This window comes from Maylandia zebra, linkage group LG7 (assembly GCF_041146795.1).
Source record: "Maylandia zebra isolate NMK-2024a linkage group LG7, Mzebra_GT3a, whole genome shotgun sequence".
NCBI lineage: Eukaryota > Metazoa > Chordata > Actinopteri > Cichliformes > Cichlidae > Maylandia > Maylandia zebra.
The window spans coordinates 22,724,130-22,737,847 of record NC_135173.1 but is presented as its reverse complement, the minus strand read 5'-3'; the positions used below and the strand labels follow the sequence as shown (position 1 = coordinate 22,737,847).

Sequence of the window (13,718 nt, the reverse complement as noted above, 5' to 3'; positions counted from 1 at the left end):
AGAAGATGGATATACTGTGGTCATAAAATGATGAACATGCTCAGCAACAGTCCTCACTTTTAGTAAACTGACTTAAAGTAAAATGACCTGGGTAAACTTTATTTTTATTTTTTAACAGCCCTCTGTATCTTTAGCATCATTATTACATCCATACAATATTGATTGTAAATAAGGTTAGCACGTTGTTAAAGCAGGCCATACAAAAGGCGTCATACGTTTTGTTGAGCCATTGTCCAGTTTTGGTGAACCCATGTGAATAGTAGCCTCGGTTTCAAGATTGATGTATGTTCAGAGGTGCTGTTCTGCGTAACTTAGTTGCATTTTGTACTAGAGAACCGCCACGTACTGGATATTTTCTGTTATTCAGACCTCACTCTGTAAACCCCAGCAGATCAGCAGAAATACTCCAAACATCCCGTCAGGCTCCAAAAACTATGCCATGCTTAAAGTCACTTAAATCACTTATTTCCCCCATTCTGATGCTCAGTTTGAACGTCATCGTCTTGACCATGTTTACATGCCTAAATGAATTGAGCTGCTGCCATGTGATTAGATTAGAAATTCAAACATTCTGATTAGGTTTGGATAAAACAATAACCTCACTCAAAAGTTTAAAAGCACCCCAAACTACCTTTCTCTAGTAAGCTTGAATCAGCTGATCGATGCATATAACAATCTGTGTTTAAACTAACTGTTTAATAAATGGACAATGGCATAACAACATGCAGTTCAAAGAATGGACAGTGTTATTTTATGTCATGTTTCACTGATGTTTTGGCCAATTAAATCCAGCTTAGATTCACCTGCAAACACAACTATGCTATCAGTCAGTTATATGTTTATGGGTCAGGGGTGGGCAACTCCAGGCCTCAAGTGCCGGTGTCCTGCAGGTTTTAGATCTCACCCTGGGTCAACACACCTAAATCAGATGATTAGTTCATTATCAGGCCTCTGGAGAGCTTCAAGACATGTTGAGGAGGTAATTTAGCAATTTGAATCAGGTGTGTTGGATCAAGGACACATCTAAAACCTGCAGGACACCGGCCCATGAGGCCTGCATTTGACTACCTCTGTTATAGATTATGGTTTATGAACACAGTCATAAATCCTAAACCTCAGAAGACCACTGAGAAGATTTATGGATGGAGTGAAGGAGGACACGCAGAAGGCTGGTGTGAAAGAGGAGGATGCTAAGGATAGAGACATGGTGAGGCTGAGGCAGGTGATTTGATGTGCACACACCTAAAAGAAGAAGTCAAAACAAGAAGAAGAAGTTGTGCTTCATGCAAAAATCTGTGCACATTTTACTATCTCAGTGGTTCCACTTAGGTCTCTATGAACTCTTGTTAGAAATATCTGACTTCTCTAACCTCATGACTTTTATTTACTTTTGTCACAGACAGGTAGATTACACTGGGGTTTTATGCAGGGCTGAAAACATGTACGGTAAAGCTTTCACAGTAATATAAAACTGTAAACTTGTAAAAGCCAGATGAGGGCATGCAAATGTCTAAGGATATGTTTTTATCTTTGTTTTTACTGGTAAAAACTAATAAGAGGGCCGTGAGTTAAGAGCTATAGCTATTGCTATAGAAAAACTATAAAAGCTTTGGAGGTGGGTGCATTCCCTGTGTAAAAAGATTATCACAAATCTACCAGCTCTCAGAAAGCAACACGGTCACATGTCACTTTCAAATCCAGGTTCACTTCCTGCTGTTTTCTGAAACTCAAAGTAAAACAAAAAACTGCTGGACATAAAAAGGGATGTAACCCCGGACCACACGCAGCACACAACTGTACTCAAATCCTCTGAAAATCACAGCTTAAACATGAAAACCAGACTGCACGCCCAAATCCTTTTCCCCTCAACAAACAACAACACGTAGCTGCATGTGGTTCTTCCACCACATGCAGCTACGCTTCATGTTTTCATCTCCTCCACAGTCACATGCTCTGTGTGTGACCTGTCATCATGGGATTAATATCTTCCCATCCCTATTGTTGCTCACTGCGTTTAAATGTAAGCAGACAGCAGAACTGACTTAAGCAACATTACGTGAGGATGTGTGACTTACAGTCATAGATCAGAGTGGGGAAAAATATAACACACTCGTCTGCCGCTCACGTCATCACACGTTTAACTGTGGTGAGTCTTCTGCCTGCTAGGACAAACTCACTGTGCCTGAAATCCTGGCGTCAGCACACACACACACACACACACACACACACACACACACACACACACACACACACACACACACACAGGCCCAATACAATAACAAAGAGGAAGTGGTTGGTTTTATAGCTGTAACACCATTTTTTTAAAATAGTTCTCCTGATGGATTGAATTTAAAGAATCCAAACTCACTGAAAACATTCTGATGAGCTTTTGAATAATTTTTTATTTTATAGGGCTGCTTTTTATACAGGATTTTATTGAATTTTACTTTTACTTTTAATTGTATTTTTTAGAGTTTTACTGTGTAATTGTGTCTCTGTGTAATTGTGACACTGGTTAAAATACAGATGTAGTTTCCGGGTTGGAAAAGTAAAGCTGCCTAAAAAATGCCTAAAGTCCTGCATTCTATCTGAAGGCCACCACTTTTGTTGCCATTTTAGGCTAAAATGGCAACAAAAGAAACGCTCAGCTCAAGGTTTCAAAATGGGTTTCAAAAAACTTAAAGGTAGCTACACTCAAAAAATATATGTCCAAAATTCTTACTTTAAAATTTACAAATATTTCCATGTAATTCTGTTAAATAAGTACAATGTAAAATGTTACATTTAATGGAATCTGGTCAAATGAAATGTTGGTGGGTTGGTATACAGTCAGTCTTTGGCAAGCATAGTTTCTGTAATAATTTAAAAAACTTTGACTTTATATCATTCATTACATTTTACTCTATAATATTGCCAAGAATTGTTTTTTTTTGTTTTGTTTTGGTTTTTTGATTGCATGTCTATCTTCCGTACTGTCCGTGCTCCCAGGTCTGCACTGTCATACTTCAGGGTTTTATTGTTTCCTTTTTTCTGTTCCTCCTCGATTTTCTGTCTGTGACCCTGAAATCAAGCTCCGTCTGCCATGTTGAAAGTCGGCACAAAGCCTGAAAATCACCCCATAGGAGGCAGCAGCAGCAGGAGTTATATCGCAGAGGTGTATCCATTGTTTTTACCTGAGGGTATCAAAGAGACACTGCACACAGCTGCAATATACAAACCATGACATCCTTTAAATTATTTTCTATGTTGTTCCAGTTATTTAATGTGATCCTACTTTGTGCCCTTCACTGTTCAATGATATAAAAAATGTAGCTAATGTTTTGTCACACTGTGCAAAGTTTACTTAAATATACAGCGTGGCACATACTGGCACATATGAGGTCTAAAGTACAGCTCTGTTTGGGCTATAATAAATTTATACCATTTATGATGCACCTGTACCGCACCTTGTATTTAATTGTGAGTCGGTGTAGCTGTGGCCATGTTATGATGTTTGACCTTTGTAAACAACAGGTTTGAACAAACAGCAGGGGGGTGGAGCTTCTGTGCCCACAGCCAGATCTGTGTGCATGTGTTGACCATATTAGGAATAGTGTCCTTTTTTTTTTTTTTTTTTTACAATATACAAAACCAGGAGTAGAAACAACAATTTTTGTGCGTGTGCTGACCCCCCTTTTTTTTAGAAACTTAAAAAATTAGTCTGTGTTTAAACATCCATCATTGCAGTTTTATAAATATATGACAGAAAATTAAAAAGTAAAACAGAGTCCCTTTAAATGAAGTAAGCATTGAGCATTTTTCACATAAAGGTTCATTTGGGAGAAATGGTGTAACTTAATATCATGAAAACAAACTCGTTTTGGCTCATGTCTGCATGGACTGAAATCTGAGCCTCTACATTTGGGTGCGTCAGTGTAAATATGCTTTTGCACGTGATGTTTCCTCATGAATTTGTGTGTTTTGTGTCCCTCCTTTTGAAGCTCTCTGCTGTGGAATGTGGAGGCGAATCTCCACAACTTCACAAACTGAAGTTTGTCACTGACAGACATACCAGCTGGTCCTGGGAGCGTGATGCATTTGTGCAAACCAGTGCGTGAATGAAAGAAAGCACTGTCATCCAGAATAACTGTGTTAGCTGATGCATTCTTGAATTTTGTGCAAGGTTGGACTGGAAGCTGTTTACTGCTACATAATGAAAGAGCACATCCACATATACACTGGAGCCTCACGCAGACTTCAAAATAAAACAGCAACACTTTGCACTTTGACCTGCTATTGAAGACTTGGTTCCCATTAGTGTCCTTAATGGAGCTCCTCCGTACGACTGTAAACAATAGTGTTCTTTGTTATCCTGTAAGAGAGACAACACAGTTTTCTCATTGATTGTAATCTAACATTTCAGTCAGCAGTGTCATCGATTTCTCTAGGCTCTTGTTGTTTTTGCACTTCGAGATGTAAACATGCAACTGTTGCTCTGTTTTATAACTACTAGATGAGCCTTTTGTGAAAGAATAAAGTTTTATATATTATTATAAAACTCTTTTGTAGATTCCTCATTTAACGATGGCCTGTTTACTGCAGCTTGTTATAATCACTGTGAGATGATTTGAACTTTGTGACATAGCACCAGTAGGATAAGGTGAAGATCTGTACACTGTGGGCATAAAAGAATGGAGATGGTGTTTAAACGAGGCAGCTCAGTTGACTCTACGGGGTCTGTGAAGAATACGCAAATGCAGGTAAACTCAGTAATACTCAGACCAGTCAATCTGGCACCAAAAACCATCAAAGTCACTTTCATCTTGAACATGTCTACATGTCAAAATCTTTGAGCAGCTGACATGTGATTGGATGATTAATAAACAATTAACAATCAGTTGAACATGAAGTAGGTGGCCCCTGAGTGTCTATTAGATCACTGTTCACGTGCCAAACAAGTACTTTTATTCTTAAACCTTAATTATATAGTTGAATTGTACTCGTAAAATGATTCTTGGTGTACAGGTTGAGCCATTTTTGTATTCCGGTTGGCAAAGAATGGAGGCCCAGCCCCACAAGTGAACTAAGCAAACTTTACGTACTCTGTAATTTGAGTCAAAATCTAGTTTAAGTACTTTTGATTTAGATTATATTTGTTTTCAAGTTTGATTTATTAAGCACCAATACACGTTTGAAGTGTTTAACCAACACAAACATGTGGAAATGTAGGATTTATCCTTTTTAAAACAATAGTAAAGCAACATCTGACAGCTGTTTCCTTCAATAAATGATGGATTTTTTTGGCATACTGTATCAGACATATTTAATACATTCACTAACTCACAAAACTGCTCAAGGCAGAAAACAAGCATGAACGTTTCTGAGGATAGTTTTGTGTCTGCGTTTATAATTTGATCATTAAAGGAATAAGGAATCTGACATGAACTGTGGGCTCAGTGGGGGCCCAACAACAGCTTTCAGCCCTGGGATCCCTGAGGAGGTCACATTAAGTTAAACAGTAACTTTCTATAGAACATGACATCATTCACTTCTCCATTGAACATCGAAATCTCCAGAAATCACTTTTAAACAACATTTTACAACATAGAACTGAACCATCACATTATTACATCGATAGTTTTAAGTTATTGTGGTTGATTCAGTGGAACATCTAAATAGTAAACTTGACTCTTCAACCCCACAATTTGTGTTTCTACATTTTCCCTGAATGCCCTTTGTCCTTTAACTTGAACACAAAGTGTAGAAAGTTTGAATTATTGAGACGTTGCGTGATGGAGCAGTGAACTGAGTGATTCACATCATGAAAAAACTGTAAAATATATATCTGCAGTGTTTGGATAAATCTGTGAGCTTTACACAGCACATTGTTGGTACAGATTCATCAAACTTTGGGATGATTTCATCTCTAACAATGTATCATATTATATTACTTTGTCAAAGGAAACCCTGTAAAACCTGAAACTGCAGAATAACTTGATTCCACTGCTGTTAAATACATGTACAATATTTCTCTTTGCAGTATAGTTCAGCTTAATGGGGTATTAAATTACAGAAGTCAGCAGTTAATGTTGTAACTGGTTGAGCTGAAGCTCAAATCAATTTCAAATTCAAATTTGTCACATACACAGTCATACACAGTATGATATGCAGTGAAATGCTTACACAACTGCTCGTGACCTAAAGGAAAAAAAGGCTATGAATAAGATAGGAAATAAATATGAAAATTAAAAAGGGTCAATTTAACTAGGAAGGAATTAAATAAAATATAAAAATTAAAGTTAAAAATGAAATAACTGTACAACAACAAATTAGAATGAAGGGTAAATTTAACTGGGAAAGAATAAGATAAAATATATAAATTAAAGTTGAAAATAAAATAACTCTACAACAAAATACACAGTATAGAACTATATAAGAATGTATGAAGATATATATATATATATATATATATATATATACAATAACAGCAGCTGTACAGTATTAAGTGGAAATGAAGAAATATAATGTCCAGTGTTGTGCAATCCACATTTGTAAGTGTCTTGTGCAGTGCAAATATGCTTAAAGAGATTTAGTGATGAAGTGATTCGATAAGATGACCACGCATCTAATCAAATTAGTGTAAACAAAGTCCAGAAAGTCCAGTGTGTGGGTCAGTACTGTGTGGTGGTGTGATTGAGAGACCGTATCGCCTGCGGGAAGAAGCTCCTCCTCAGTCTCTCTGTGTTGGTCTTCAGGGAGTGGAATCGCTTTCCTGACCTCAACAGAGAGAACAGTCCGTTGTTGGGATGGCTGAGGTCCTTCACGATCTTGCTGATCTAAAAGTGAAGAATATTTGTTGAATTAAATCAAATTACAAGTTCCTTGTTAGTGTTATTAAATATTATATATATGATAATTAACAAAGATTCTTGAACATGAACATGTAACATATTTAAATGTTTCTGGTCAACAGTTGAAACCGGTTAACTTTATTCTGTATAACTGGGTAATAACAAAGTAGGAACTACTGCAGTTTTATAAATGCAGTAAAGTCATGAAAGAGTTAATTGTTTTATGTATTAATTAGATTTAATTTTTCATATTTATCAGTTTGGTTTTAATTAGTTTATAAATACGGCACTTTTCATGTATTTGACTTCTCTATAAAACGAATAACCTTTGTATTCTTTGGCTAAGCATCATATGTTCATTAAAACTGACTGATTGTAACTGGAAAGTCACACCTTGTTCCCACTTAGTTCTGTGTTATATGTCAGTCCCAGTCTGAGAGGATCGAAACCTCCTATGAATGTGCGCCACAGGATCCCAGTCGGAATCACTTTATCATTCTTCTGGACGAGTTCAGACAAAAACGCCGCATAAAACCGACTCTGTCCGTAAGATGGACGTCAGGGAAGAACCCAAACAAGTAGTAGAAAGTATGGAGTCAGAAGGGCAAGCACCCAACCCTCCACCCTCTCCTCCTGCTTTGCCGGCTGGACTAGTGATGGTTACTCCAATCAGGACAGATAATTAGTTATTTTAAACTTCCTTTATTTTCTCCACACGGCTCACTCCACTCGCCGTGACATCATCACTAGTTTACAGAGACTAGAAAAAGAGACAATATCCAGCGGTGGCTCTCTGTGTAAAATAAGAATGATTTGATTGCTTCAAGCTGATGGGAAGAAAACGTAGCTTGTTACAATCAATGCAGAAGAGCATCTCAGAATACATAACAGGTCCAGCTTTGAAGCAGATCGGCGACAGCTGCAGAAGACCACACCGGACGCCACTTCTGTCACCAAAGAAGAGGAAGATTCTGCAGGTTTACCAATATTAGATAATAGAAGATTGAAAAACAGTTATCTAGTCTGATTAGTCTCACTTTTAGCTCTGATATTAGATTGATGGGGTCAGAATTTTCACATAAAAAAAACCATGAAAGCATGGATCCATCCTGTCTTCTTGGCACATCTGATTATTGTTTAAATCTTACAGCCCTCCTATTGTTGCTGAACATGTCCAGTCTTTCATGAACACATGTTAACTATCTTCTGATGGCTGCTTCCAGCAGGTCAAAATCAATATGGAACAATATGGGACAAATAATTAAGTCAATCCACTATTTTAAATGTAAAAGTAACAAAGTGATCTTGAACTTATATGTATGAAGACAGCCCCACCTGCTGGTAAGATTGTGTGGTATTCATATCGAAAAAGTACATCATCAGCAATGCATGATGCAGAGTAATGCTTCTTGACTGCAATATGTGACACTTTAAACTCATTGTTGACAAAAGTCTCTGTGTTTGTGGGAAAAAGAATCACATCAAAGCTTGAGAAAGACTGGAAATGATTAAAGGTCAAAGGTCAGATTTCTATTCCACGTCACTAGTGCATGGAATCACATTTCTTGACTTGTGCACTATTTATTTATCCTTTTCAACATCCATTTCATTGTTTTTCAGAGCGAGGTTTGGGATATTTTGTTTCCCATCATTAATGAAACTTTTTTAATGATGTAAACATTAAAAATGACGAAAAGATGAGACTGAGTAACTTTTGAGGTCTGGTGGAGCAGTGGGAGTTTAGGTGTTTTTTCAGATATAAAGCAAGAATGGCCTCATTAGCTGCCAGCATTTGCAATGTAAGCAGTATGTGTATAGTTGGTTTACTTAGGCTGTGGGACTCACATTCATGTATAAATGTATACATTCGCTGTTATGTAGGCAGCAGTACTTGTTCTTCATTTCAAACAAAGTGGCAAATACAAAGTACTGCGCAGAGCTGCATTTCAGTGAGATAAATAACAAAAATATGGACAAATCAGCTACAGGTGTTACAGGTATTCCATGGGGTCTGTTTTTATACAGAAAAGTAGAGACAGGAGACATGAGTTGCATTTGGTCTGCAGGCTCTTCCTCCTCTGAGGTACAGAAGCGTTGCAATGGCCTATCGCGCTCACAACTACTTCTCCCTTGTGGCGTTGCCACGCAATCACGTCTTCATAACTTTAACTGAAAAGTGCAATACCACCATGAAAAAATGCTTTTTACATTAATAAATGTTTTACAAAAAAATACAATTGACCATACACTTGTAGGTGTCACACAGGCATCAACAGCTCATTGTTATCAGTAATTTGGACCTGAAACCCTCCATAGCTTCATTTGAAAGAGGATAATCCCTGGAAACTGAAGCTGTTGTTTTTTAAAATGTCTTCACACAGATTTTTAAAAGAACAAACTGCCCTGCTGTGAGTGGTGGCTGCTCATTGCTATAAAGCTATAGCTATAACCAAAGCTACCAGACAAAACAGCAGTTGCCTGGGAACAAATTACAAAAAATGCCACATTTACCCAAGTGAGTCCTAGCTGACAGACAGCCATGATGCAGCATGGTGATTTTTGACCTGTCAAACAGCAGCAGTCTGACCGCTTATCTATTTACAGCTCTTTGCAGTGACAGTTGGACGTGTGGCAACATTCTTAGGCTGAGGAAAGAGATAGTCAAGTATCTTCTGTTTTTCTCTTCCCTGGTGTTTTGAACTGGGTGTGAGGAGGCATTAATGCTGGTAAGGAGTCAAAAGTGTTTTCTGTTCATAAGTTTAAACTCACTGCAAGTCTTCTGATTTCTGTTGTCATGTTAGCATTGTTGTCGTGGAACAAAGCAAATGATACGGTTACTCATATTTTATCTAACAGGAAAGGTAAAGCTTGACTTTGTCTACAGTTACCGCTGCCTGGGTAACGTGATCTCACAGACTGGCTCCACGGTCAACTCTGTCGTCACAGCGCATTAGTGGAAAAGGTTAACTACAGACTAACAGCATGGCCAAGGGAACGAAAGCCAAAAGAAAGACTAAAAGTAAGAAGATCACCTTGAAAATGGCCCAGAACTGCGTGGAGCTGACACTGGATGGTAAACGCCGACTGGATCTCACTTTCAAGGGGATTACAGCTGTTCCAAAGTGCATCCAGAAGCTCTTTCACATGGATGAAGTGGACCTGAGCAGGAACATGATCAGAAAAATTCCAGATTTTATTGCTCAGTTCATCAAAATGACTGTTTTGGATTTGCACAGCAATTATGTGAGTGTGACAGATAATGTCTAATGTTTACAACAACTCTTTAAAAGTAGGTAAATAAATGGTAGCTACTGTATAGCAGCAATACTGTGGGGCTGCTACACAGTTGTTGTGTCACACTATTTTAAATAATTTTAAATAATTAAATATTCCAAATATTTAAAATTAAGCCCATTAAAAAAAAAACAACAACCTCTAGATTAAAGTACTAATCATCAAAAGCCAATCATTAAATAATCACAAACATACGGGGACACCTTAGAGACCCGCTAACTGTAACTAGCCTGTTGGCAGCTGTAGTTTGCCCATTTCAAAATTGTACCATGGTTCGTAACTATGTCCATGTTTAATGCACCAAAATCACCATCTGTTAAAAAATGTGTTATTGTTTCTAGCTGGAGGAGCTCCCCGTGGCTATCGGCTACCTGCAGAACCTTAAGGTTTTAAACCTGTGCAACAACCGTCTCACAAGCCTCCCAAGTGAGCTCGGCCTCCTGAATAAACTCCAAACACTGAACCTGGGTCTCAACCAGCTGGAAGCTCTTCCTGCCTCCATTGGTGCACTGGAGGACCTCCGCCACATTGGCCTTTTTGACAACAGATTCACCCGCCTCCCCAGCTGCCTCTTGAAGCTGAAAAAACTGGAGAGTATCAAGATGGACAGGAATCCAATTATTGCTGAGAAGATACCCACTGAGAAACCAGTCAGTATTTCAGAGAGCTTTTACCTAGTCAAAGAAAGCTTCCTGTGCAAAGAGTGTCTGAATAGGTGCCAAGCTGAGAGGAAGGAGCTGAGGGAGGAATAAATACCATACTGTGTTCTTAACTCAAGAGTGCCTTTCACTTACAGTACTGCATGTTACTCTGATCTGTACTCTACATAGTACATAGATTCAATTAATATCAGACAGTAACAGAAAACTTTGCAGTTTCCCTTGTAAGTGTATTTAAAGAATTATATTTTTACACACATTTTATGCAATTACTATGCTTATAACTGCATGATAGTTAGATACAAATAAAGTGTTTTGACAGTCTGTTCGGCCTAGAGGGCAGCAGAGAGCACCCTTATCTCTGAGTACCTGTCACTGGCTTTAAACATTTAAACATATTTCATGTTATTAAACATACAAACGGTATCTTTTCCATGTGATCATAATTCATTCATCATGATCATCATCATATATGGAAAAAATTATGTTCCTGAAGTCTCTAATAAAATAATAATAATAGTAATAATAATAATAATAATAAAAGTAACAATGTTTTATGTACATCTCAGTCAAAGGTCTAGCAAGAATGAGGTTGTTTATTCATTTGCTTACAGTATTTCACATTACAAAATATCTCAGTATAATGTAGCATTAACTTGACTTTGAAATTATCTGTCAGTGATACAGTAAACAAGATACAACAACTGTTTATGTACACTTGGGGTCTTTCATGTCTCCTTAACAAAAACAAAATCCTCATTCAGATATCTGTCTTCCATTCGATGGTATGTGTGTGTATGTGTGTGTGCGTGTGTGTGTACTTTAGTTTTTGACAATATAGTACTTAAAGAAACACACTCCACTTTTTTTGGAAATAGGCTCATTCTCCATCTCCCTCAGAGTTAAAAATGCAGCGTCTTCTTTCCGTAGGTTAACAGGACTTTGGAGCGGGATCTTAAGGGATGGGGCGTGGCCGGAATTTTTGCTCGAGGCGCCATATTAGCAGGCCAAACAAATGCTTGCTGTGTGGTCCGTTGTACACACACAGACACGCATGCACATTTACACACACATACCATCATATAGAAGAGAGATTTCTGAATAGGGATTTTTTTTGTTAAAGAAACATGAAAGACCTCAACTTAAGGTTAAGTGTATAAACTTGAACTTGAAACATCTTTATGATGTAACCGAAAGAATCATGAATCTGAAAAGCGACATTTCTGGATTTTATTTTTGTCGACTTATGAAGTTATATATATTATTTTGTATATTTTTGAAATTTCTTAAGGAGAAGATTGCTGTTTGGCTAATTGGTCCTAACCAGTTACTGTATAAAAGATGAACACTGTGACAGCACTTCCTCCCATTGTGCGAAAATGAAGCCAAAATATCCCGCTTGTGGGCGCTGCCATGTTCCACTTTTGGAGCCAGAGTCTGCTCAGTAGTAAAGTGTGGTGGAGCGTCTCTGGACATGACCGCGAACACGCCCCTTTACGCTTTTTACATAGCCCGGCTGCTCCGTCTCTAATTCTGCAGGGTATGATGACTGTTATTTAAAGCTACTAATTAAAGTGTTTATTTAGATTAAAACTTATCATACAAAACATGCACTCAAAAAAGGTCCATCTAAACAAACCTGTTTGAATCAACAGGCCTCTGTACCCTGTGTTGCAAAGAGTTTTGTTAAACTATATAAAAAACATGAATTTATCTTGCTGGAGAGCACATAATACACATGACAGATTACACATCCAAGCTTTAATCATCATGTCATGCCTGTGGGAGTTACCTGGAAAAAATGCAAAGACTGACTTAACATTAGACGGAGGCATGTTGTCCAACATCGGTCTAAGGTGTGAGTGAACCAGTTTTTTTTGGTTGTCATTAATAAGACTAACTAATAAGAACATATCTGATAAAAAATATGATACTGTAAATAATCCTTAGTTTTAAATTTTTGTTATAGGAGGGAACATATGTGGTATTTTAGCATCAGACACTTAGTTTTCTGTTTTCTGATGAAGTTGTTCTGCATTCATTTGTGCAGATGATGTCTTTTATTTAACGAAAACACAAATCAGACACCAGCTCACAACCTTAAACATGATTATTGTGCTAGCAATTGGGTGTGATCCAGTGATGGATTCATGATTAGCTAACAATGAGGAATGGCAGGGATTTTTTTCTTTAGCAAAAGAAACAATAAAACAATGAAAAGACCTCGGGAGACATAAAACTGTTTTACTGTCAAGATATCAAAACTAAAGCCAATAACTTTGGTGATTTTCTCTATTTGTGCAATATTGATTAGCGTTACTGCTCTTTAAGGTAAATATCAAAACTATTACACTGTTTAATCCACAGCGATGCATCCTATTCTGTAAAATCATATTTTTGTATATGTTGTCCTGTGAGGACATCTGATCTCTGAAAAAACAACTGTTAATGAAGCTGGAAAAACAAACCCACATCTTGATCCTTAAAAAACATATTAATATGTATCTTAACAAAAACAATCACAGCTGAAATAAAAGGCTTCAGCCTACTAATATTAGTTCATAAAATACATTCTCGGCGCCAAAAGTGATGAGTTAAGGTGCCCATGGAGGCAAGGGTGCCACCAGGCATTTGGCCCCGGGGCAGACCCAAGACAGGCTGGAGAGATTATATCTCTCGGCTCATATTCATATTAATATTCTTATTCTTCTATGACAAAAAGTACAAGTGTTCATTTAAGGAAATAAACAGAGCAGTAAGAGATATTTTTCAATTTTTTTATTTTTCTTATTTTTGATTTGCTGCCAATTACAGGTTTTTATTTGTAATTTTTGTAGTGCTCCCTACTATGTGAACCCAACTGGGTCTAGACTGGGTCTAGAGAGTACTTTAAATTCAGGGAATTTAAAATAGAAAGTAGCTCGTCCACAGAAGG

The 13,718-nt window shown here is 37.5% G+C and overlaps 1 protein-coding gene across 2 annotated transcripts; it reads left to right on the top strand.

Moving 5' to 3' along the window:
- Window positions 1–9,220: 9,220 nt before the first annotated feature.
- On the top strand, window positions 9,221–11,553 carry lrrc18b (leucine rich repeat containing 18b). 2 transcript variants are annotated; one of them, XM_076887053.1, is made up of 4 exons: window positions 9,221–9,345; window positions 9,435–9,556; window positions 9,715–10,073; window positions 10,466–11,553. In XM_076887053.1, the coding sequence occupies exons 3-4, from the start codon at window positions 9,813–9,815 to the stop codon at window positions 10,874–10,876; spliced, it is 672 nt and encodes a 223-aa protein (XP_076743168.1). In that variant the 5' UTR covers window positions 9,221–9,345; window positions 9,435–9,556; window positions 9,715–9,812; the 3' UTR covers window positions 10,877–11,553. The 2 variants fall into 2 exon arrangements, with proteins under 2 accessions (XP_076743168.1, XP_004570316.2); XM_004570259.4 differs by having other exon boundaries at window positions 9,687–10,073.
- Window positions 11,554–13,718: the final 2,165 nt, after the last annotated feature.